A 24,909-nucleotide genomic window follows, 5' to 3' on the forward strand; every position below is an offset into this window, starting at 1 on the left:
TTCCCTCTTCAGGATAGGTCAGTTATTTGGTCAAAGGCTTTTGACACTATCCCATTTAAACAAGTCCCTGCTGCACTTTCTGTTGTTCACGTCACTGTTCTCACTTTAAAATGAGGGTATTGTACCGTATCTTGTCTTCCAGCGGCATTATGTTGTGATTACTTTCCACAGAGCCTTATCCCCTCCTAATGCTCAGATGTCTGGGCTGATGCAGTGGGTACTAGTAAGTGTCTGGGGAGGAGAGGAAGTGGTTAGCCCAAGAACCTGCACCAGATTCCCTGTGTAATGGCGTTTTTTTCATTGTGCACTCTCACCTCCTCCAGGTAACAGTGACCAGTCGGGGTCTCAGGAGAAACTTCTCATAGAAGGCCAGGGACTGAGCAGATGTTCCCCCCGGGATTCTGGCTGCTATGAAAGCAGTGAAAACCTGGAGAATGGTAATGAGAGCAAAGAGAATCACTGACATGCCCAGCCTGTGTGTGCAGACGACTTTTGCATCCTTTCTGCTTCCATGCTCCAGCTAAAAGTGGAGCTGCTTCATACTTGGCTTTCTCACTCCCTCATCCTTGCTCTCTCTCTTTTCCTGAGCCATTGCTTTTTGTTATTGTTGGTGTTGCTGCTTTCTAGCACTGACCGAGGACATAGGATTACAAGAGAAAAGCAGATGATCTGGAGATTGTGTTCTGAGAAAACCAGGCCTCCACCCCCATCTTCCTCCTGCTCCATCTCCTGTTGTAGTCTTGAGACTGGTTCTCATATTCATAGTTATTGCTAAGGGAGTACTGGCAATGGGGAACTCCCTTCACTTCCCTTTGGGGCTTTGGAGGAGTTGTTCGCAGCCTTAATGAAAAAACAACCTTTGGAAATGAATGTTCTCTATTTTGGGCGGTGGTTTTGTGTGTTTGCTCGAGATGCATGTTGCATCCTCCTGCCATCAAAGGGTCCTGTTGTTGAGATGTTAAAGTATTTGCATGAACCTCAGCAAGCCAATTGAATCCAAATGTTGGCAAAATGGGAGAGCAAGAACCACCTACTATGTAGACTGCCCATTATCATGGCTTGTGACGCTGGGAGATGGTGTATGAATGGCAAGGCAGATCTCAGTAGAGGCTACAGTCCCATGTGTAGAAGAAGACAAACAGTTGTATGAAAGAGGGTTGTTTACTGAATAAAAAGATGTAAAATTGTTATCAGTTAAATTGCTTTTGATCAATTGAGTTTGGTGATGTCACTCCAGACACCTGAGTTCTGGTTCTGCCTCCATCTGCCGGGCTTTATCACCAATGGTGCAAATGTAAAATCAAGAATGCAGTTGAAAAAGATCCTGTTCCCCCTTTTAGGTAGCTGTGGCTGTAGCTCCTTCTTCCAGCTGTGAGGGTGGGTAGGTCTTCTCTTGAGTCAGTGCCTCCTCTATTAATGTGCCCGTTGCAGATACTCATGTAGGGAACACAAATCACCATATACTAGGAACCCAAGTGCATCAACTCCGTAATGCACTAAACCACACAGGCCTCAGAGAGCAAGAGATCAGAATTGTCTCCAGAATTTGAGTCTCCTGCACTGCAGTGTTGTTGTCGCTTGACCAAAGCAGCTCGACCTCTCTGGTTTAATTCCCTTGCGGAGGTTGGTGCTTTTGATGACTGTATTTCAAATGTGACTGAAATCTGTAAATTGTGCTAAAGAAAGAAAAAATTCATATTACTTTACATAAGTTTATAAAAAAAATGTAAAAATTACATAGCCTATGTAATTACATAGCCTATGTAATATGTGGCCTATAGCCACATATTTGATTTTCTTTCCCTTATATTCACAAGAGGTCTCCTAATGAAGACTTTAGCATTAGAGTTAAATTGCTGCCTGTACGTTTTCTTTAGTTTAATAAAATCTTTGCAAAGCAATTGTCATTGCCTGCCTGCTTTCAGAATGCTTGCTTTTATGTTTAAACTAATATTTCTATCTAAGATTTCCAGAACTGAGATCACTAATGCTTTGTATTGCTGTTCAACTTTGGCTTGCTGCATTTTTATACCATTTCTACATACTAGTGCATTCAGTGCCTGCTTTGAGAAACTGTTCCGGGTATAAGATTTGAACTGGATTCATTCTCCTTGTGGTGAAAGGATTCTGTCAAAGCTGGTTGATCTGAAGAGCGTCCCACCTTCTTTGCAAATTCCACCGACCATCATTGTTTATATGCTGCTTGTTTCCAAAATACATTCTTTAGTTGGCTCTTTTCTGAGGATAACCAGCAGCCTAGTACAAGCACATAATGAACAACCAGACAATCGTCTGCTTCTGCTTTTCTCACAGCAAGGGGAAATGCATTCTGAGAAGGAAGCAGGTTCTCAGATGAGGGATGGTTATTTTTTCTAATGACAAGTACAGAGGCCTGTTATGGGTAGATATCAATTTTCCTGGCATCAATTCCAAATTTTTAGAGAATCTATTACAACTTGAACACAGTTTGCTACATACTATATCTGTAGGTGCAGAATTGTTTGTCTATTTTAGGTACTTATATGGCAGGCCCCCATGAGAGAAGCATCTGAGCACCTCACACATTTTAATGTATTTATCTTTATAGCACCTCTGTGAAGTAGAGAAGTACTGTTTTTCCCCATCTGTAAAATGGGGATCTGAGCCGCAGCAATATTAAGTGGTTTGCCTTTGGTCACACAGGAAGAATGTGGTGGAGCAGGGACTTAAACCCAGATCTCCTAAATCCCAGGCTAGCACCCTAACCACTGGATCGTCCTTCCTCTCTCAGTAAACACAAGAAGAAATGACAAGGCAGGTAGCCATGTCACTTTGTTTAATTCTGTATTTATACCAGTTGACACTGTCAATGACGAGAGAAGAAACCATGACTGTTTGTCGTGCCAATCATCACATCTTTGTTGTGTCAGTAAAACTGTAAAAACCCAAGGAAATGTAACCACAGAAAACAAAGCCAAAGTTAAGTTAATGACATCTGGAGTTAGGGCACACAGGCCATCCTTAACTCACCCTGTTCTGTGTGCTTTTGAGTATTTCGCTCTGCAGGGTGATTTTCCTCAAAATAAAGATTGGAGAAGGGTTGAAAAGCTGCTGCTGTAACCCTCCTTTCCACCCCCCACAAATTTTTTTTCCCAGATATCATTGCACATCTGGTCTGTGACATTCTTCCTAGTACATACAGCTTTCTGAGCACTTCTTTTTGAGGAAGAAGATATAGAGTCACTCATTTTATGTTCTAATTCCAGGAAGTAGCACAGGGAGCCTGGGCATTGCTGTCCCAAACAGGAAATACTGAACTACAATCTAGAAGGGGAATTGGCCTGTGTAAAGTAGTTGTATAGCCTGAGTTTACAGTCTCAGATTAGTCTCCTAAAATGGAAACATACATAAAGCTTCCAGACTCTACCATACAGTTGGAGAAAGGGCAACATCTAAAGACTACCTGTATCACTCACTGCAGTTTTCCCAGATACCGAAATCTTTCTGAACACGTTTAGACCAACAGTGCAAAGATGATGCTGCCATCGATAGCAACGAACAGGATGCTGAAAGGTATCAGGATGCTTAATAACAACAACAAGGCTCGTAAGAATGAATTAATACTAACAATATTGACCCTAAAAATGGTCAATTTAGAAATCCCTGGCTACACACTCACTTCGAGCTTTAAAAATCCGACAATACTGGCAAATATTGGGATAGATTCTGAAAAGCTGGTGTGGATTAGGAGGAGGATTAGGAGGAATATAATAGCTCTATTGGAGTTCCTCCTGATTTACCCCATTGTAACAGATCACAGTCTAGCCCATTGTCTTCCATCCAAGTAATGACTCTGATGCTACCTTTCTCAAAGAAGTGCACCATCTCTTAAACCAATTTTGAAGCTGAGTGCCGTTTTATTAATTAATTCATCAAATAGTTCTGTGTTGGGTTATTTTCTTCATGGACAAAACTCCTTCTAGAGCTGGTTTTATTCCTGTTAGCAACTGAGTCTGTCTCCTGCAAATTGTTCTGCAGGAATGCTAGGGTCTGCCTGTGCAGAATAGCTACCAGAATCAAGGCTACCATTGACTAAAGAATCTGCTGCTACATACATTTGAAACTTTTTTGTTCTTTTTCTTCTGTTTTCCTTTCCATTCTGCCTCTTGCTTTCCCTCCTCCATTCTCAAATGCCTTGTTTTGCACAGTCATGCTCCCCAGTATATTCTTCCTAACTGTTAACAAAGTGAAGTTAATAAATACCCTTTAACACATCTGCACCTGAAGGACTAACTTGTGCAATAATCATGTACCATTTTTCTTTGAACAAGGCTGCAGGGACTTTGTTGTGCTATAGTAGTAAAAACAATTCACTGGCTAGACAAAACTTCAGAACCAAAAGAAGTTGCAGGGGTTTTGATGTGTAAACTTCACAGCAAGCCTAGACAGTAAAATGAATTACAATTGGAGCTGTAAATGTACAGGGAGATAAAAAACTAAACAGAAAAGCACATTCTTTTCCCCACCCCTGACTGAAAGGCTAGATTCTAACATGCTGCCACGGAGGTACGGGCACTGAAAGAATACAACATTTTCTGTCACACAATCTCTCATACATATTTTAAGATATTTTCAGAAACCGATGGCACAGCCCTTGTGAGGCAACATTTAAATAAGTCCAGTTTTGGAGGGATGTTTCCTGCCTTTCTCCTGAAATGTTGCAACTTCCTGAAGTGATGCCACGTTTTGTAAATTGCCTGAGAGAGAAGCAGGCAAGAGAATGTAAGAAACAAATTTCCCTCTTAGATTAAATGAGTTCTTTCTTTGCACGTGTGGAGTTTTGGAGACATGGTGTCCTGCCATGAAGCAGGCACATGAAATGTATTAGGATTCAGATCCAAAGCAATCACTGCATTATTCAGAAGCCAAGTCTTAGTATCTTCCAGAATGCTCAGAATGCAAGTTGTATTGAAAGGAATCGTCCATCCCCTAAAAATAGTGCACTTTAAATCTGAATGAAACTAAATTCTAAAACCTCTGAATGTAGCCTGCCTTTAGGTAGCAATTAGTTGGGTAATACCACTGACTCTAGGTGCCATTTAGCTGAAATTGTTTTTTCGCTAGCCTGAGAAATCCAGCTTTCAAACGTCAGTGCAGGTGCAAAAACTGATATTAGAAAATTCAGTTCTGTCTTTAAAAAATATTAAAGTGTCTCAGAAAGGAACTATACAGTATGTGCTGTCACTCTGGGTTGTTACCTGCTTCGAGGGGTCTTCACCATTCTGATCAAAAGCCTAAGCATCATTTTGAGAATGATCTTGCATCTCTCATCTATGAAAACTAAATCAAGATCAGTCCCTGCACTTTTCAGTCAAGAAAATTTGATTGATTTTTGCCCTTGTTAGTTGTGCAGTGCAGCTCTGACAAATATATGCAAAAACTTTGCATAAAACCTTTGGCTTATATTATTTCAATTGAGTTTGGCCTAATCAAGATGCAACGACCAGTCTAGTAGCCTTTCATTATGCCCCTTGACAAAGCTACATCCAGGGCTAAAAAGGCTCCTTGCAAATAACTGAAAGATAGGTAAAGTTGAAAGTGGGTGTTCAGTGTGAAGATTCACTCTAAAAAGGCATTAAGGGCATAAAGGCAATGACTCCAAATCAAATTTGCTTCTTGCACAAATATAACAAGTTAATCCGTCATCCCTGATAACTCTTTTCAGAGTAGCAGCCGTGTTAGTCTGTATTCGCAAAAAGAAAAGGAGTACTTGTGGCACCTTAGAGACTAGCAAATTTATTAGAGCATAAGCTTTCGTGAGCTACAGCTCACTTCATCGGATGCATTTGGTGGAAAATACAGAGGGGAGATTGATATACACACACAGAGAACATGAAACAATGGACTTTATCATACACGCTGTAAGGAGAGTGATCACTTAAGATGAGCCATCACCAGCAGCGGATGGGGGGGGGGGAGGAGGAAAACCATTCATGGTGACAAGCAAGGTAGGCTATTTCCAGCAGTTAACAAGAACATCTGAGGAACAGTGGGGGGTGGGGTGGGGGGGGAGAAATAACATGGGGAAATAGTTTTACTTTGTGTAATGACTCATCCATTCCCAGTCTCTATTCAAGCCTAAGTTAATTGTATCCAGTTTGCAAATTAATTCCAATTCAGCAGTCTCTCGTTGGAGTCTGTTTTTGAAGTTTTTTTGTTGAAGTATAGCCACTCTTAGGTCTGTGATTGAGTGACCAGAGAGATTGAAGTGTTCTCCAACTGGTTTTTGAATGTTATAATTCTTGACGTCTGATTTGTGTCCATTTATTCTTTTACGTAGAGACTGTCCAGTTTGGCCAATGTACATGGCAGAGGGGCATTGCTGGCACATGATGGCATATATCACATTGATAGATGCGCAGGTGAACGAGCCTCTGATAGTGTGGCTGATGTGATTAGACCCTATGATGGTGTCCCCTGAATAGATATGTGGACAGAGTTGGCAACGGGCTTTGTTGCAAGGATAGGTTCCTGGGTTAGTGGTTCTGTTGTGTGGTGTGTGGTTGCTGGTGAGTATTTGCTTCAGACTGGGGGGCTGTCTGTAAGCAAGGACTGGTCTGTCTCCCAAGATCTGTGAGAGTGATGGGTCATCCTTCAGGATAGGTTGTAGATCCTTGATGATGCATTGGAGAGGTTTTAGTTGGGGGCTGAAGGTGATGGCTAGTGGCGTTCTGTTCTTTTCTTTGTTGGGCCTGTCCTGTAGTAGGTGACTTCTGGGTACTCTTCTGGCTCTGTCCATCTGTTTCTTCACTTCAGCAGGTGGATATTGTAGTTGTAGGAATGCATGATAGAGATCTTGTAGGTGTTTGTCTGTGTCTGAGGGGTTGGAGCAAATGCGGTTATATCGTAGCGCTTGGCTGTAGACAATGGATCGTGTGGTATGATCTGGATGAAAGCTAGAGGCATGTAGGTAGGAATAGCGATCAGTAGGTTTCCGATATAGGGTGGTGTTTATGTGACCATCGCTTATTAGCACCGTAGTGTCCAGGAAGTGGATCTCTTGTGTGGACTGGTCCAGGCTGAGGTTGATGGTGGGATGGAAATTGTTGAAATCATGGTGGAATTCCTCAAGGGCTTCTTTTCCATGGGTCCAGATGATGAAGATGTCATCAATGTAGCGCAAGTAGAGTAGGGGCATTAGGGGACGAGAGCTGAGGAAGCGTTGTTCTAAGTCAGCCATAAAAATGTTGGCATACTGTGGGGCCATGCGGGTACCCATCGCAGTGCCGCTGATTTGAAGGTATACATTGTCCCCAATTGTGAAATAGTTATGGGTGAGGACAAAGTCACGAAGTTCAGCCACCAGATTAGCTGTGACATTATTGGGGATACTGTTCCTGGCGGCTTGTAGTCCATTTTTGTGTGGAATGTTGGTGTAGAGGGCTTCTACGTCCATAGTGGCCAGGATGGTGTTTTTAGGAAGATCACCAGTGGATTGTAGTTTCCTCAGGAAGTCAGTGGTGTCTCGAAGATAGCTGGGAGTGCTGGTAACGTAGGGCCTGAGGAGGGAGTCTACATAGCCAGACAATCCTGCTGTCAGGGTGCCAATGCCTGAGATGATGGGGCGTCCAGGATTTCCAGGTTTTTGGATCTTGGGTAGCAGATAGAATACCCCAGGTTGGGGTTCTAAGAGTGTGTCTGTGCGGATTTGTTCTTGTGCATTTTCAGGGAGTTTCTTGAGCAAATGCTGTAGTCTCTTTTGGTAACTCTCAGTGGGATCAGAGGGTAATGGCTTGTAGAAAGTGGTGTTGGAGAGCTGCCTAGTAGCCTCTTGTTCATACTCCGACCTATTCATGATGACGACAGCACCTCCTTTGTCAGCCTTTTTGATTATGATATCAGAGTTGTTTCTGAGGCTGTGGATGGCATTGTGTTCTGCACGGCTGAGGTTATGGAGCAAGTGATGCTGCTTTTCCACAATTTCAGCTCGTGTATGTCAGTGGAAGCACTCTATGTAGAAGTCCAGTCTGCTGTTTCGACCTTCAGGAGGAGTCCAATCCCCACCCCCCATTGTTCCTCAGATGTTCTTGTTAACTGCTGGAAATAGCCTACCTTGCTTGTCACCATGAAAGGTTTTCCTCCTTTCCCCCCGCTGCTGCTGGTGATGGCTCATCTTAAGTGATCACTCTCCTTACAGTGTGTATAATAAAACCCATTGTTTCATGTTCTCTGTGTGTGTGTGTATATAAATCTCCCCTCTGTATTTTCCACCAAATGCATCCAATGAAGTGAGCTGTAGCTCAGGAAAGCTTATGCTCAAATAAATTTGTTAGTCTCTAAGGTGCCACAAGTACTCCTTTTCTTTTTCCCTGATAACTCTGAAAGTCAGGCTTGGTTCTTTGCTAATCACACACCATTAGTGCAACTCCACTGTGCAAGGGCTCAATCCTGCAAGGTGCTGAGCACTCTGGCCCCAGTTTGTAAGGCACTTATGCAAAAACTTAATGTTAATTCCCATGAATCTACTCATGTGCTTCAAATTAAGCACAGTGTTTAAGTACTTTGCTAGATCCAATCTAGATTAATTTGAAGCACATGAATAACCCCAGTGGAATTAGCTTTAGGGATTTGCATAAGTGTTTTGCAGACTGGGGGCTGCGTGCTCAGCACCTTGCAGGATTGAGCCCTCAGTGTGTCCTATGCTAATGCAGGCATCCAGTGAAGGCTAACGAATGGTATTGCACAAATGTAACTGGAGGATACAGTTTGATCTGTGGAATTTATTTTCCTGATCATGAAGTATGAGAGAGAGTGAACCCAGCCTGACAGTCAGATCCAAGACTGAGCCTGCAGGACTGGCACTTTGAGAACTCCAACTTTTAACTGTAAGCTGAGCAATTTTCATACGGAAGCCACTGAGGAACAATAAACCAGGAAGCCACAATGTCATTTTCATAGAATTATTTTTTCAGAATAGAAACACTTTAAACCAGCAAGCAATCCTTGGGACATGATGAAGTAGCTATTCCTGAGACTGGACAGATGACCAAAGATGGCAAGGATGGGAAAAACGAGTCTCTACTATCCTTATTTGATATTTGGATTAGTCAATTTAAATAGTTTGGTGTGTTTTTTTTAATAGTGTCCTCATTCCAGGCTGAGCTGGTGCATCACCTCACAAGTGGGTGTGGTGTTGAAGCACTTATTTGATTTGTTTTCCTTTACACAGGGTTGCAACAAGTCCATAGAGACTGTTAGATGCTAAAGAGTCTCTCTCACACACACACACACACCCCCCAGAGCAGGGTCTCTCTTATTAACAGAAAAGCTAATGCAGACCATGAACAAACCTTTCACCTCACCCTCTCAGCTTATTCTTTGTCCACCTGTCCCCTACCTGAGAACAGTGCTCACTTCCACTCTGGCTCCTCCCCAGGGGTTCTCTCAGTTCTAGTCTCTGCCCTTGCTGTTAGGCTCTTTGCCCCACCAGAGTAAGATCCTTCTCTGGAGCCAGGGATCCAGAGACGTTTGTCCATTGCAACTCTTCTCCGGGGACAGCAGGTGATCCTGGCCAGGCTGGGCTTCTGGGCAGTGTCTGGTTGAGACTAGGGGATGCCTACTGACTGCAGCTCTCTGTCTAGGCGGCTCCCCTCTCTTGGAGTACATCTGATGGGCTCCACGTTCTGGTGGGTTCCCTAAAAAGCTCACCCTCTAGGCTCCCTGCTCAGGTGTCTCCTGGGAGCTTGTCACCACAGGAGTTTCCTGTCTCCTTTTGCAGCTCCCCTCTAACTGAGTTTGGGTAACCTTTATTAGATCCAGGTGCTTGTTCACTAATCAGCCACTTGTGAGAGTCAGTTGCCCCCCATGGGGGGGGCCTTCCTAAGGCAGTTATGAGCAGACAGCCCTAACTCCCCATAAAAGGCAGCTGCCCCATAACAAATAGTGAATGGACAGAGTAAAAAAAACTCCCAAGTTGCTGATTTGCCAAGCTCCATCTGGAGAAAAATACATATTATGTATTTTGTACTAGTCTGGCACATAGATTAAAAAAAACCCATGAGAGTTGAAGATATAGGGCCAGATGCTTGGCTGGTGTAAATTTGCAGAGCTCCACTAAGTCAATGTTGCTATGCCAGTTTACACCAGTTGGGTGTCTGGCTCATCGTGGCTTTGATATTTTTTCTTTTGTAGTGTGCTTTTTCCCACTTGCTCGCACAATGGCTGATCATGACACTCTATCTTGGACAAAATGCCCACTGTTGCCATTGGCAATTCTGCTGTAAGGACTGTAGGATTTAGTTCAAAGTTTTTACCATTTAACAGGAAAAGTGACTGTTATGCATGCTTTGGTCATTTCCAATTGGACTAGGGTAATTCTAGATAAAGATACACCTTAAACCCATTTGGAAGGTGCAGAATGCAGCAGCCTCCTAACCAAGCAGTATTTTCCATTATTACTGTGTGTCTTGATTTGCCCTGGATTTCAAGATGTTGATTCTAAAAAGCATAAAATAGCTATGGGTCTTGACTACTTTAGAGACCGACTCCCCCTTTATATGATTTTTACAATAGAGGCAACCAGGTGAGACACCTTGTTTAAACAGGAGACTTAGAGTTCACAATGACAGGGTCTTCAACCTTTTGAAAGACCACCCAACCTCATCTATCAAGCCCAGATATGGGGGACCTTCTGCAAACGGAATTTGTGGGAAGGTTTTGGGTTCCGGAGTGGAGCTGAATGTGGAGCATTTTGCTTTCATAATGGGAGGTTGTTAATGACCTTCTGGATCCAGTCCCTGGAAAGTCTGTACAGCACCCAAAAGATTGAATGTATGTTATAGAGAGCTAAAAATACAAAGTCTATTCTCAAAAAAAGAAAAGGAGTAATTGTGGCACCTTAGATACCAACAAATTTATTTGAGCATAAGCTTTCGTGAGCTACAGCTCACTTCATCGGATGCATTCAGTGGAAAATACAGTGGGGAGATTTAAGTCTATTCTGTAAGTAGACTTTTCTGTTTTTCTAAGTAGTAAAAATCACCAGTTCAGGATATCTAAAATGATCCAAACAATCATTCAGTAATTACCATACATTTTACTGTGCTCCTAGCCTTATTTTTAAAAAACAACTTTTAGAAAAAATGAGGCTGCATCTCTTAGATCTTCAGCGCTTCTTGTCATCTCCATCAACCAATCCAGGAGCCATGCCTGTTATGGAAAATGCAAAACATGCTCTTATAAAATGATCTTGTCTCAAACAGTGAACATAAAATACTAGTATACCACCTGGTCTTTCCACTTGAGTAGGACATTTCAATTTAAGACTAATGCTAAGGTTAGTCCATTTGAAACATTTCTCCCTTTCATAATATAAGACACATTTCTCCAATAAAATTCTTCAACTGCTAAACACAGCCCTGGAAAGAGGCTAGTGCAATAGCAGTCCCAAAACAATTCAAGCTGCCTGATGGTTTCCCTTTGTAAACAGGTCACTGTGCATTTAAACCATGAAATAACTGGATGGCAGGTCTGTCATAATTCTAGGTAATAAACATTATCTCAAAAGAAATACAACATTAAGGGATAAAAATCCGTTCTTCAAGAGTGAGTTCTCAAGCATAATTAGAAACCAAATAATTATTGACTTAATGTAGCTACAAAATGCAAAAACTGTCTGATTTTATAAGTTATTTCTCTGTAGGGGTCAAATCTGTTATGATAATTTATAGGCTATAGCTACACCAAGAAAGTTGTATTAAGCCAGCTAGACGATGACATCTTTGCAAATTTGGATAAAGACTAGAATTTATCTTAAATTTATTTCGCTACTTCAGGATATTAAGCAGCTCTTATTAATCAAACTAGAAGCTCTCAAACGAGTCTGGGTGGAACTGTATTGAAGTGCAGCATAGGCAGACACACCAGAAAAAAGGGACAAGACCTAGACATGTCTTCAGTTACCAATGAAGAATCCTTGTGTTTCAAAGGCATTTAGTAGTGATGCAAGTTCCTGGTGGTGCTTCTTTTGTACATTTCTCCTACAATGATTTGTAATGTCTTTTGTTCTTAGGCAAGACTCGGAGGACCTGTCTGCTGCCCACAAAGTCAGCCAGTGAGCATTGCTTTAACAGAAACCAACTGCCAAGTTATCCAACTCTGCCTTTGACTAAATCTGTAGAAGCTCTCCAGCAAGGAAAGAAGGAAATCCGGTTGAGCTGCATGCATCACGCTCCCAAGAGCTGCATCAAGCCTTCAAGCATCACAGGTTTGAAGAAGAACCGCAGAAGTTTACCAGCAGCTGTCTGCCGGAGCTGCGAGACTCTGGATGGCACCCAGAATATGGCCAAGTGGCCAAGATCTCATTCACTGGATGACCTCCAAGGAGAATCCAGCACTGACCTACCGAACACTAGCAAGAAAGTAGATTCTTTCCCTCAGGATGCACTGGATGTATCAAAAAAGACAACTGGCTCTGTCCTGAAGCTTAAGGCTCCTGGGGCTGGCATGAGGGCAGAAGACAATCTGCCTAAGCAAAGTAAAGGAACTGCTGATTCTCAGAAGGGAAGAGCTAGGAAATTGGACTGCTCAGTAATAGAGACTTCATGTGGGACTCCTACTCAGTACCTGCTTAAATGCTGGGAGGCTCAGCCTACTTTAGTTACCCACAACGTAACAAGGACACCTCTGGAAAATCATCATAAAAGCAGTCATGACCTTGAAAGGGCTGATAACTCTCCAATCCTCAAAGAAAGTCTGAAAGCTGAGCAAAAGGGCATGAGCGAGGCAAGAATTCAGTCAAAAAATCCTTCACAGCCACCACCGGTCCCTGCCAAAAAAAGCCGAGAACGCCTTTCTAATGGACTATATCATCCCCCTCTGACCCTAAGTGGAGCCCTTTCAAGTCCAGATGCACCATGTTTGCCAGTAAAAAGGGCCAGTCCATCCAGCCCCATTGATTGCCGTGTAGTACCTGCCCGTAGGCCCTCTTCTGAGCAGCCCAGTACCCCACCAAGCACACTGCCCCCTTGGCTAGCTGAGCTTTCTGAGACTGCTAGCATTCAGCAACATGTGGTAAAGCTAGGCCCTGCTTTAGCCAGGAAAGTCTCTTGTACTAGAGGACTGAATCTGGAATTGTTGATAGAAAACAAGTTGCAGTCTGAAGAGATTGATCTCACAGAGGAACCATATTCAGATAAGGTGAGAAGAGGCTATTGTCTCAACATTTTAACTCTGGTCTTTATAACAGCTCACTTTTCATTGTATCTGGTGCATTATTTGTCAGCAGGTGAGCTAGTTCGTCCTCTATAAATCACTGGAAAAGCTGGAAATATCTTTCAGGCACCCTGTTGTTAGTCTCTTAGTCTGTTCTGTTTATGTCAGGCCTCACACCCAAAGGCAGTCTTTCAATACCAGTAAAGTAAATAGCTGTTTGGGGCCTTGCTCCTTTGAACTCTGCATTTTCTGCAAGCTCTGCTGCTTCCAGCATGGGCTTGTCTCCTCCAACTATAGGGTTTGAGAGAGGATAGAACCACATACCTCCCTACTCTTCGGCAAGAAGGCTGAACGAGGAGGCAACTCCTTGAAGGTGGAATCCGAGCATGAGTTTGGGATCCAGGCTGACCCTGATTACTCCACACCCATCCCTTTGAAAGACAGCATAGTTCTGCCTATTAATTGTCTGTCCTTTCTAACACCAGTGATGCTTCTCAGAACTAAGGTTGGTTCAGAGACCCTCATTGGAATTTCTAGAAGGGATCAGCACCCAATGTGCTGAGCTATTGAAAATGGAGCCATAAAAGTCACAGTGGGAGCTGCTGGGTGCTGAGCAGTTTGGGAAAATCTGACCTGTAAATAGGTGCCTAAATGGGAAATGAGCTCCTTTGAAAATCAGGACCACATTTCACTTTGAGGAGTGGGTGGAGCCAGCTTACTCAGCGAGTGTTGCAGACTTACCATTAATTGCATAACCAGCAACAGGCATTAGACATTAGTCAGCTTGCTTTGATGTCCCCTTTTTTCTGTCCAAAAACCTCGCAAGTACCCTCGAAGGGAACAAAAGAGTTTGGGAGAAATACATGGATACACACGCCTTTCAAATGAGTGCTGATTTTGAGGGGGGAAAGTGGAAGGGGAAACTGACCAGTTGAGGTTTATTGTCTGTGCTGGGTGAAGTGCAAAAAGGATAAAAAGAGAACAAATGGTGAAAGTCAATCCGATTAAATGCTTTGCATTTTAATGATGTAAGGCAGTTGATGTGCCACTCTAAGTGCGTCAAACTGCAGCAGTTGCAGGGAGAAGACGCCAATCTTGCAATGGTGCTTTGATGCTCCATTGATATGTGACAGCACTTTGTCATTGTAGTGCAGCAGCTGCATGAATTGATGCAATGAAAGGGTATGATGGAAAGACAGTTTCATCTCCCATTCCCTGCACATGTTCCTGGCTGCTGGGAGGGAAAATGTGTATCTCACTCCACTCTTGCCTAGCGCGGGGCTGAAAATGGAGCAGTTTGTCCTACACAGGCCATGTTTGCACTCTCTGCCTTACTGTGTGTCAGGAAGGGAAGAGAGTTGATGAGACATGCGAGTCCTACCAGAGATACGGATAACATCTCGAGGACTAAACTCATTGAGGTTGGGACTATATTTTTATTATGTTTGTATCACACCTAATACAATGGGGTCCTAGTCCAGGATTGCAGCTCCAAGGTGATACCTTAATACAAATAATAATAATATTGAACAGCCACATCTAGCTTAGTGTAAACTAAATTCCACACATAGGACCATATCCTCAGATATGCCTAACCTTGTACCCCTTGTATCCAATGCACTCCGGGGGAGGGACATAGATGCCTTCTCTCCATCTCTCCTCCCACCTGCTATTCTCAGAGCTGCTCTAATTTGCACTGGATATTAAAGGTAATTTACAAAAATATTGTTGCGACCCTGTTGTTTAAATGATTAAGTGATAAATCTGAAAGCCCATATGATGTTATTACTTCTCTGACATAGTGGCTAGGGATGATGTGGGATCTCTTATTGACTGGAATATCAGTTCGCACACAGGAGGGAAGTGTATATGAATCTGTTTGTGAAGAATAGAAATATGATTGTAAAGATGTCAAAAAACCACAAAGGGTTTTGGGAGGGTATAAAATACATTCTGCATAAGGGCAAACGCCAGCTTCTAATGGGGGTTAGGAAAAAATGTTCCTTGGCATAGAGTACCTCAGAATTGTCTATTTGACTCACTGTTGGAAGCAGGATACTGGACTAGATGAACCACTGGTCTTACAATTCCTATGTTCCTAATGGAACACTAACTCTGATCATTATCTCCAGAGGATCCCTAAATCTGTCAGACATCTCCCAAATTGTACAAGTCAAGAACCAGGAAATCCATAGTGATCAGATCAATTTTCTCCAGTCCTGATGACAGTCATTTTCTGACTAAGCCAAAGAATAGCAAAATATCTCGTAAAATTTCTGAATGGCAAAATGTGTGCTGCCCTACAACTTGTCAGAGGCAGATTTCACTAGTGGAACCATTTGATGGCAGAGAGAGACTTTGGATAAAAAGCTGGCCCTGTTTGAAGTCCATGGGATTTTTGCTCTTAACTTCAATAGAGCCAGAATTTCACCCTTTGAGGATGCGTAATGGTAAAGGCTTTATGGACCAGTGTCCCAAACGCCCCACTGTAGATACTATTAACACTAATTGAAACTCCATTCTTCGTGACTCTCAGATAAATCTAAAGCTCCCCTTATCATTTTTGTGCTTGATGTTTGTATAGAAACCTTTTATTGACTTGTATTGCTTCTGGTTTTCTTTCTTTCCCTTTTCCTTCCTCCTGCATGACTGGATGGCAATTTGCAGCATGGTCGCTGTGGGATTCCTGAAGCTTTGGTGCAGAGATACTCTGAAGACCTAGAGCAGCCTGAAAAGGATGTTGCTACAAACATGGACCAAATCCGGGTGAAGCAGTTGAGGAAGCAGCACCGCATGGCAGTGAGTGTCTCTGTATACCATGTTCTTTGCTTAGAAATGCATAGTTCATGAAATGATGGTGAAGGGTACTGGATTCATAGCCAAGAGACTGAAATCCTGTCTATGTTCGCAGAGATACAGCAGAGGTAGCAGCAGAGCATCCCTCCTTCCTCTGTGCTGGAGGGGAACCTCTTCTAGTATTGACAACAGATTTGAGTCGCCCGGCCCATTTAGTCCTTGGCATCTCTGATGAGAGCAACAAACATAATTAAAGGTTTAGAAAACCTGACGTAAGAGGAAAGGTTTAAAAAGAAATGGGGCATGTTTAGGGTTGAGAAAAGAAGACTGAGCGGGGACCTTCAAATATGTGAAGGGCTGTTATAAAAAGGAAGGAGATCCATGTTCCCCATACTGCTGAAGGCAGGACAAGAAGTAATGGGTTTAATCTGCAGCAAGGGAGATTTAGTTAGAAAGGAAAACCTTTTTAACTATAGGCATAGTTAAGCTCTGGAACAGGCTTCCAAGGGAGGTTCTGGAATCCCTTTCACTGGAGATTCTTAAGAACAGAATAAACAAATGTGTCAGAAATTGTCTAGATACACTTGATCCTGCTTCAGATTGAGGGGACAGATTCGATAACTTCTCGAGGTCTCTTCCAGCCCTATATTTCTATAACCAACTAACAGCATATTGGGAACCAGTTAAAAAGAGTAAAATGGTGTTCTGGGCCACGGTGCTCGAAGCACCACAGGCCTGGCAGGAGTACTCTGAGAAAAACGAAGCTTACACACAGCTGTGAGTTATTGGTTTTACTGAAGGTTAGTGTCCCACCCGCAACGGGCACTCCAAGTGTTGCTGTCACGGAGGCGGGGAACCCAGCACACCTGAGCTTTGCCTGCGACGGAGTCCGACAGAGGGGCAGACAGTCAGCATTAATAAGCATTACACAAAAACAGCTCATGAATATAAAGTTAGGTGCTTCTTAAAGGGGGGCTTTCTACTATCTGGCAAAGGGCCATGCAAAGCAGCTGTGTCCTTCAAGAACTATCTCCTACAATAACAAAGCAGCTGTGTCCTTCAAAAACTCTCTCTATCCCACAGTATCTATCCCACAGCAGCTATCTATATCCCACAGTAATCTCTCGGCTCGAGAAAGCAGAAGTTCCCTGGCTAGGCTGTAACACAGTCTTCCGCAGTCCCTTACAAATGGGTGCTCAGCAAATGACTTCCTCATTGCCTAACACACACAGGAGAAATAGCTATCAAGGTTTGAAACATCCCTTTTCTAAAACTATCAAATTCTTACTGCCTGGGAGGTGCAGAGGAAGACTGAAAGTAAACTGAGCAGTCAAAAGGTTACATTTTGCTTTCTCTTTCTCTATCCAGATTCCGAGTGGAGGGCTCACTGAAATCTGCCGAAAACCTGTATCCCCTGGACATATCACGTCGATAACTGCCTGGCTGATTTCCATTGGCCTGCCTATGTATTCTAGCTCACTCACAGAAGCAGGATTCAACACGCTGAGCAAAGTGCCTTCTCTGTCACAAACTTGCCTTCAAGAAGCTGGCATCACAGAGGAGAGGCACATAAGCAAGCTCTTGGCAGCAGCAAGACTCTTCAAACCCCTCGATCCAGAGGCGATTTAACATGCTCTGGAATGTGGCACTCACCTGAGACCCCGCTGCTTCTTATTGTACCAGTTTTGCCCTAATTTCTCCACATGGCAAATGGATCAAGCAAGTGGATCCCAGGGATAGGCAAATAAACGCCTCAGAGGATCTTCCTTTTTTTCTGTCTTTAGCAACTAAAGGAGAAAAGAAGCAACCACTAGGTAACAGAGACGTGGTACTTCCTTAGTCCTCAACAACAAGGTATTTTTAGTTCTGAAAGTGCATGGGGCTAGCCAGTGGTTAGACAGCACCCCATGTGACCATTAAGCTAAAGGGGCCCTTGCACACTTTCCACAAGATTGTGACAGTTACACCTGCTGTCAGCCCTGTTTCTGTTGCAAGGTCTCTATGAATAGAAGGCCCTCTATAATACTGGGTCCCAGTTACCTAGAGTCAGCCCTGAAAGCCACGTACAAGCCAATGTGCAACTCACCGGCAAAAGCTCTTTAGCAAATCTTCTTGGGTTTTTTGTTTGCTTGTTTTTTGTTTTAGCAATCAGATGCTAAATACATACCCTTTTTTTGTCATCCTCTCTGTTGCTTGGTATAGTTGCTGTAGACCATAGAGCCTTTAGCCAGGCCAGAATAATGGACTGGAATTAGTTTACAATATTGACTATTTCTGTTGTTCCAGTACAACTAACCTAACAAAACTCCTTTTGTGTATAGAACTGAAGTCATTTTTGTAACTGCTTTCTAGCAACCAGCTTTTTTATTTGCCTTAAAATCAGCTTGTCAGCAGTTATCTAGTGTTCACTTATCTGTATCCAACCTTGCTTCATCCTGTCGTCATTCCATGGCACTTAGGGTGATTTTCAGTTAAAGTAACTTCTATAAATTGTCTCGTAACACCTTCTGTTTGTAGAGGCGCTTTTGCAAATGCAGTGTTTCCATTGTCAGGTGAACTGTTCACAGTGGTCTGCATTTGCTTTTTTATTAAAAGGTTCAGAGTTATCTTGCCTTGTATATATGTAACTGCTTTTCATTTTAATCATATTTTTATGTACTGGGTTATACTGTCAATCATTATACTGCAGCTTTGACTTGGTATCCTGACCATATCAATTCAAAACATTAGTTTCTTCAAATGAAAGATTGCCCTGGGGAAATAAAATGCACCGAAGAAGCAAACAGCATCCCATAGAAAGTATCAGCGCAGTGATTTCACTGCCTGGGGGGAGGGGAAATCTCAGAGTCTTATGATATGCTGTAATTTTACAAACTTGATGTCCTCCAGTATCCAGTGTTTGAAATGTCTTCTCTTCGGAAGAAAGTGTCGTTCTGGAATGCTGGACAAACCATTTTTTGTCCATAAAATAATGATCCTGTTTTCTGTCTAACCCACTGTAAAATCTCCCATTCACAGCTGTGGATACTAACAGATTTTATTTTTATACATGGGCACTCATTTTATATACCAAATACAGATCACCATGAATAGTATTAACTAGATTTTTCTTTGGTGTTTATATCCTATGTACTTTTCTTTAACTTACAGTAGTGGAAACTCTTCATCGTAGACAGAGTAGACTTTCCTTTGGCAGACTAATTAAAAGATGTTGTCTAGTGATCTAAGCACAGGCCTAGAAATCTGTTTCTATTACCAGCTCTGTCACGAGCTTGCTAGGTGAATTTGGGCAAGTCCCTTCCCCTCTCTGAGGCTCAATTATTCACTCATAAAATGAGGATAATGATGCTTACTCTTCCTGATAAAATGCATTCAGATTGATGAATGAAGTGTTAAAAGTGCTCTGTTATTATTGCCTACCCTAAATCAGGAACGCAGTAAATTTTACCTAAGGCAATAATCTGGCTCTGAGAGTAACATTAGGCATCAGTTTTATTTACCTATTTTCAGTTGTCACAAGCCTCTGTTATTTTTATCAACTCTGCCCTAAATTCTGCCATCAGAATTAAGGACACCAATGTGTACAGCATAACTAATTCACTTCCTCGTATCATCTGAAATTGTTCTGGATCCAGAGCTCCTTTGCATTTTGTCTAAAACTTATTAGCGCTTTTCTCTGGTGAACTGAAGAACTAGTAAGCTCTTGTGTGACAGCATCAGGGAATGTGTAACATAACTGAATGTTTTGCACAGGTGGCTAGACTCTTACAAAAGAACAACATGCTTATAGTATGGGCCTTGGTTGTTATAGCAATGATTTGTCTGTCATCCCTCTAAGTCTTAAAGGGAAGCCTATAGAAAGCAGTCGCTGGAAGGAGTGCTGAGACATCCACTGATAGCTAGGGTCACCAGTGATTAAAAGTAAGCAGACTGCAGAATACCCATTAGCAGTTAAGAGGGGTAAGGGACTGCTTACTATGCACAGTTTGAGTATGAAGCATCATCTGATACAAAAGGAAAACAACTTCCGCTCATCACGGGAAAAGGAAGTCATATGATTAAAAAAATCCCTCACCTTCATTTTTTTCCCCAACCTGATTAATAACAGAAGGAGAGTCACAGCAGAGAAGGAAACAATCTGGATTTCTGAAGCTCTCCATGTCCCAAACACTCATTGTAATTCCTATGACTTTTGAATGATTTCATTGCATGGAGAAATCAAACGACACCTATCAGGACTTTGCCATGAGGAGGCCATTCTGACTTGAATTCCTTGAGATTTTTGTTGTTAATATTGCTCTTTGATCTGGTTTTTAAATTCTGCCGTTCAGTCTTCTTTTGTGTTATATTTTTAGCATGTATTTTTGATCTTGGAAAAGCCTTACACTGCTCAGTGGGTGAGCTTCTCCTGCTGGTTTCAGTGCAGTTCAATGACAGGTGGGGGATTGCCTGGTGTAACAACAATACCCTGTTCCTTACAATTTTCTTTTGAAGTGCAACTTCAACTTTCTAAGCAAAAGTTAGCTCGTTGGCTATTGGGAAGCACTAAAGAAGCCTACTGATGAAATGCTAATCCGCTCTGCTCAGACAAGTACTGCTCTGTGTCCACTGCGTACAATTCTAACTTGAAAGCTATTTGGTAAGGGAAGAAGCATTCCCAAAATATTAGCAAGCAACATTACAATTGTAAATTCCTATTAATGCCCATGTATTACCATCTGAGTAGCTAGGATATACTCCATGTCCCTGGCCCTGTGCTCTTGTATAAGACTGGGTTTGGATGCAAACTGGGAGCATGGGAATGTGATCAAAGGCATTAAGTATTATTCAGCCAGGTCATTCTCCCTAAGAGCAGCAATAGAGGTCAATTCACCAAGTCATGGCTGTACAGTTGTACTGTATTATTTTTAGAATAAATAATACTTTTGGTCCAAGATAAGGTCATTCTTAATTGACACCTTCTGGGGAAATAAAACTGTCAAGCAAGTTATGTAACAACTAACAATGTTGCACTTTCTGTATATGAAATCAGTATTTAAATAACTTATTTTTCTCCATTTGCTGTTCTTAAATGATGTAAGTAGCTGTAATATACCAGTACCCAATGTGTCCTTACAGTTTGCTTCAACCTGAGAAAGCTGTGTATTGTAAAGAAAACAACAATATGAACGTGTAAAGATTATTGTGCTCTTTCATTTAGCCAAAAAAAAAAAAGTTGACAAAAGGGTTTTCCTGTGTATCAAATCTTGTCTGTAATTATATGTCATACTGTTCATAGACAAAAAGTAAATACATTTCCTCAGTCTTATGTGTCTCCTTTTTTTGAACTGTAATATCATGAAAGTGAATGGAATGGAATGGAATGGAATGGAATGGAGAGACTGATTGACTGACTTCAGTGGAAAGAAGCGGCATTCAGTGTTCTCACTGCTGAATTTTTCCTTTTGTAGGTTATATTGTGATGCTTACAGGCAACATTTTCAAACTTGGGTGCCTAAAGTCACACTTTTTTTAAAAAACCCAAAAGCAGCCAGTTTTCACTGGTGCTGCATCAATTTCGCTAAGTGTTGTGGGTGTTCAGTGCATTTTAAAATGAAGCTACTTTTTTTAGGTTCTGCGTGGGCAGACTTTTTTCCAGTGTTGGGTGGCCGTTTAAGGGAGTTGAGCTTAGCCCCCATCTGCGACTAATTAGCTGTCTCCCCAGTGATGGGTCTGGTTATTTTTATTGGTATTCACACAACCATTACAGCATGAAGACAGAGATAACGTATTCAAGGCTCCATACAAACTAGACAGGAGAGAAAGGAACCCCAGCCCCAGCTTACAAAGATTCTGAAATGCAAAGACAACTGTGACAGAACGCAGAATCCACACCAATGGTTGCCAGTGCTATGCATGCCTGAATCACTGTGTCACAAGATGGGCTGGCCCTTTAACGGAAGAGGACTTAGAGTGGGGTGGGCAAACTTTTTGGCCCAAGGGCCACATCTGGATGAGGAAATTGCATGCAGTGCCATGAATGTAGGGCTGGCCAGGGAGTTGGGGTGTGGGAGGGAGTGTGAGGTGTAGGAGGGGTTGTGGTGTGCAGGAAAAAGAAAAGGAGTACTTGTGGCACCTTAGAGACTAACAAATTTATTAGAGCATAAGCTTTCGTGAGCTACAGCTCACTTCATCGGATGCATTCATCGGAAATGCATCCGATGAAGTGAGCTGTAGCTCACGAAAGCTTATGCTCTAATAAATTTGTTAGTCTCTAAGGTGCCACAAGTACTTTTCTTTTTGTGAATACAGACTAACACGGCTGCTACTCTGAAACCTGTGATTATGGTGTGCAGGAAGGGGCTCCCGGCAGGGGGTTGGGGAAAAGGAGGGGTGCAGGGTGTACGAGGGGGCTCAGGGCAGGGGATTGGGGTGTGGCAGGGAGGAATTCGGGGTGCAGGGTCCAGGTTGGCAGCAGCATGCTGCAGGGCCAAGACAGGCTCCATGCCTGCCCTGGCCCCGCACCACTCCCGGAAGTGACTGGCACTACATCCCTGCGGCCCCTGGGGGGGGCGGGCAGAGGGCTCTGCATGCTGCCCTTACCTGCGGGTACCTCCCCTGATGCTCCCATTGGCCACGGTTCCCCATTCCCGGCCAATGGGAGCTGTGGGGGGTGGTGCCTGCAGGGGAGGACAGCACACGGAGCCCTCTGCTCACCCTCCCCAGGGGCTGCAGGGATGTGGTGCCAGCTGCTTCTGAGTGCGGTGCAGGCCACGGGGGTGGCAATCCCACAGACCGGATCCAAAGCCCTCATGGACCGGATCCGGCCCACGGGCCGTAGTTTGCCCACCCCTGACTTAGACCCACCTGTGGCTAATCAGCTGCCTTCCAGGCATTGGGTCTGAGGCTGGGATTCAAGTGACAGTCTGCAGGCCACCTGAGCCTTAGATAAAAGGCAAAGAAGCAGCTCACTAGACAGTGATATTTGTAGGGAGCAGGTAGATGCCTCCAGGTCTGGGGGGAGGGTTGTCTGATCAGTTGGATTTATGCTGAATTGTTTTGATTTGGGGAAATACAGCCTCAGGCTGTCATGAAGCTTGAATGTCAGCAAAGGGCATGGGCATGTTGCAGAGTGAGCTGTGACAAGAGAGGAAACAGGAAGCAAGACAAAAGAAGATAAAAAAGATAGGTGCTGACCCAGGATACTAGAAAGCAGGTTGGATTTAGCAAGGTGGAGAAGAATCGGCAGAAATCGGGAAGGGAGACATTTCAGAAAAGTTTGGTTGTGAGGACAATGCTTCAAGCTGATTCAAACAAATCCTCTGGTTCCTCTATCAAATGCAATCTGGTTAATCTGAAGCAAAGTATAAACCATTTTGCAATCAGAAATTTGATTTCTATCGGATTAAGTAAGAGATACCTCATTAAAAAGTCAATTCTACATATAGTAGCAACAAGGCTGAATAGCACTGTTATTCTGGGATGCTAGTCAAGCATTTTACTGCTGCCTGGCCCTTCAGCTACATTATTTCCAGTCCAAACAATGGATCATGCTTAATTACTAGATAATATACGAACTTCACAATGGGCATGAAATTAGCATGCATCTGTCCCCATGGTATTCTATTCTCTATCATTCTCATAGCACCCAATGTGTATTAGTAGCTTTATACAACAAATGAAAGCATGGGGTCTAATCCAAGATACACACTGCATTGTGTCTACAGTCCCTTCCCTGAGGAGCACTCAATGTGTTAAGATTAATGGTCACTTATATCTCTTGGATCCAATAATGAACAAAACATCCAGGGTAGATCATGGTTTCAGGTCATCTTCACTGGCCAGCATTTTTTTTTTCAATCAGGAGGGGAAGTAAGGCAGAATCATGGCTTGGATTTGACCCTGACAGTTGATTTGTAACACCCGCTTAAGCAAAGCTCCTCGTCGCGACTATTTAGCCCTAGTAATGTAGCACGTAAACGTCAGTAATGTAGAAGTAAATTGCCAAACATGATCCTTTTATTTTTCTTCCTGTTAGTTTCATGCTGTTCAATACCTGCTGTGCAGTCTGCTACTGTGCATATGCACCAGAGGGCACTGCACGGCTGGCTAGAAGTAAGAGATTGACCATCCTCCTGGGATTGCAACTGGCTCCGATGCAGGCTGTTTCGAAGAAGCACTTGAGTAACAAAACAGAAATAAAAAGAGAACAACATGCACAGCCAGCGCACTTGCCATTCCTGCAGCTGGAAGGAGTAACACCGCCCTTGCAAGACGGCTGCAGTCCCTGGTCACCTAGGGAGCAGACGAAACACAGCCTATCCGTTTTGTGCTTAACTTTTGCTAATGCTGTTGATCCAATAGTGTTCTAATAGCAACAACAATCCCCCCAAAATCCCCCCCCCCCACCAAGCATCTGGCCCCTGAGGCATTTGCAGCAGAAAGAAAAAAACAACTCCTTCCACTAGTTTCCCTATAAGGGGAAATTCACACCTGTGTGGCGGGTCCACACAAGGCTGAGCCAGCATTACGTGGTTTGCATTGATATACTATGCCATCAGAATTGCATTAGGAAACCAGTATCAGGTGCTCTTTGATTGGGATGCCAATGTGCCACAACCATCTCTCAGCAGAGACTGATGTCTGAGGGAGAGGTTAGTTTAGTCTCCTGGTCCATTCCCTTCTTTGTGCAGGGACTTGAAAGTAAGAGAGGCAATGGTGATGTGGGCCTGTTTCTAGGAACTGTAAACACCCATTTTATTCCCTCTTGATCACTGAAAAGCCATCAGCTGATCGTAGCCTCTGGTGTTGGGCAGGTCACCACCTTGTGTTTCTGCCAACACTGCTTCCCTCTCCAGCCTCAACTTTGACATCACTAACAGTCACAGCAACTGCTGCATTACACTGCAGCCCATTTGTAAATAGGACAAGCTGAATAGAGCA

The 24,909-nt window shown here is 43.1% G+C and overlaps 1 protein-coding gene across 8 annotated transcripts in view; it reads left to right on the forward strand.

The window, feature by feature from the left end:
• SASH1 (SAM and SH3 domain containing 1) overlaps positions 1-21,295 on the forward strand; it is an 866,583-nt gene extending 845,288 nt beyond the window's left edge. For all 8 annotated transcript variants that reach the window (XM_043511160.1, XM_038395547.2, XM_043511162.1 and 5 more), the window contains 4 exons: positions 324-437; positions 12,050-13,176; positions 15,859-15,990; positions 17,356-21,295. In XM_043511160.1, the coding sequence (XP_043367095.1) occupies positions 324-437; positions 12,050-13,176; positions 15,859-15,990; positions 17,356-17,616 (1,634 nt within the window). In that variant the 3' untranslated portion in view covers positions 17,617-21,295. The remainder of the gene's footprint in view (positions 1-323; positions 438-12,049; positions 13,177-15,858; positions 15,991-17,355) is intronic.
• The last annotated feature ends 3,614 nt before the right edge of the window (positions 21,296-24,909 follow it).

The sequence above is a fragment of the Dermochelys coriacea genome, chromosome 3 (assembly GCF_009764565.3).
Source record: "Dermochelys coriacea isolate rDerCor1 chromosome 3, rDerCor1.pri.v4, whole genome shotgun sequence".
In the NCBI taxonomy this organism is placed as follows: Eukaryota; Metazoa; Chordata; order Testudines; family Dermochelyidae; genus Dermochelys; species Dermochelys coriacea.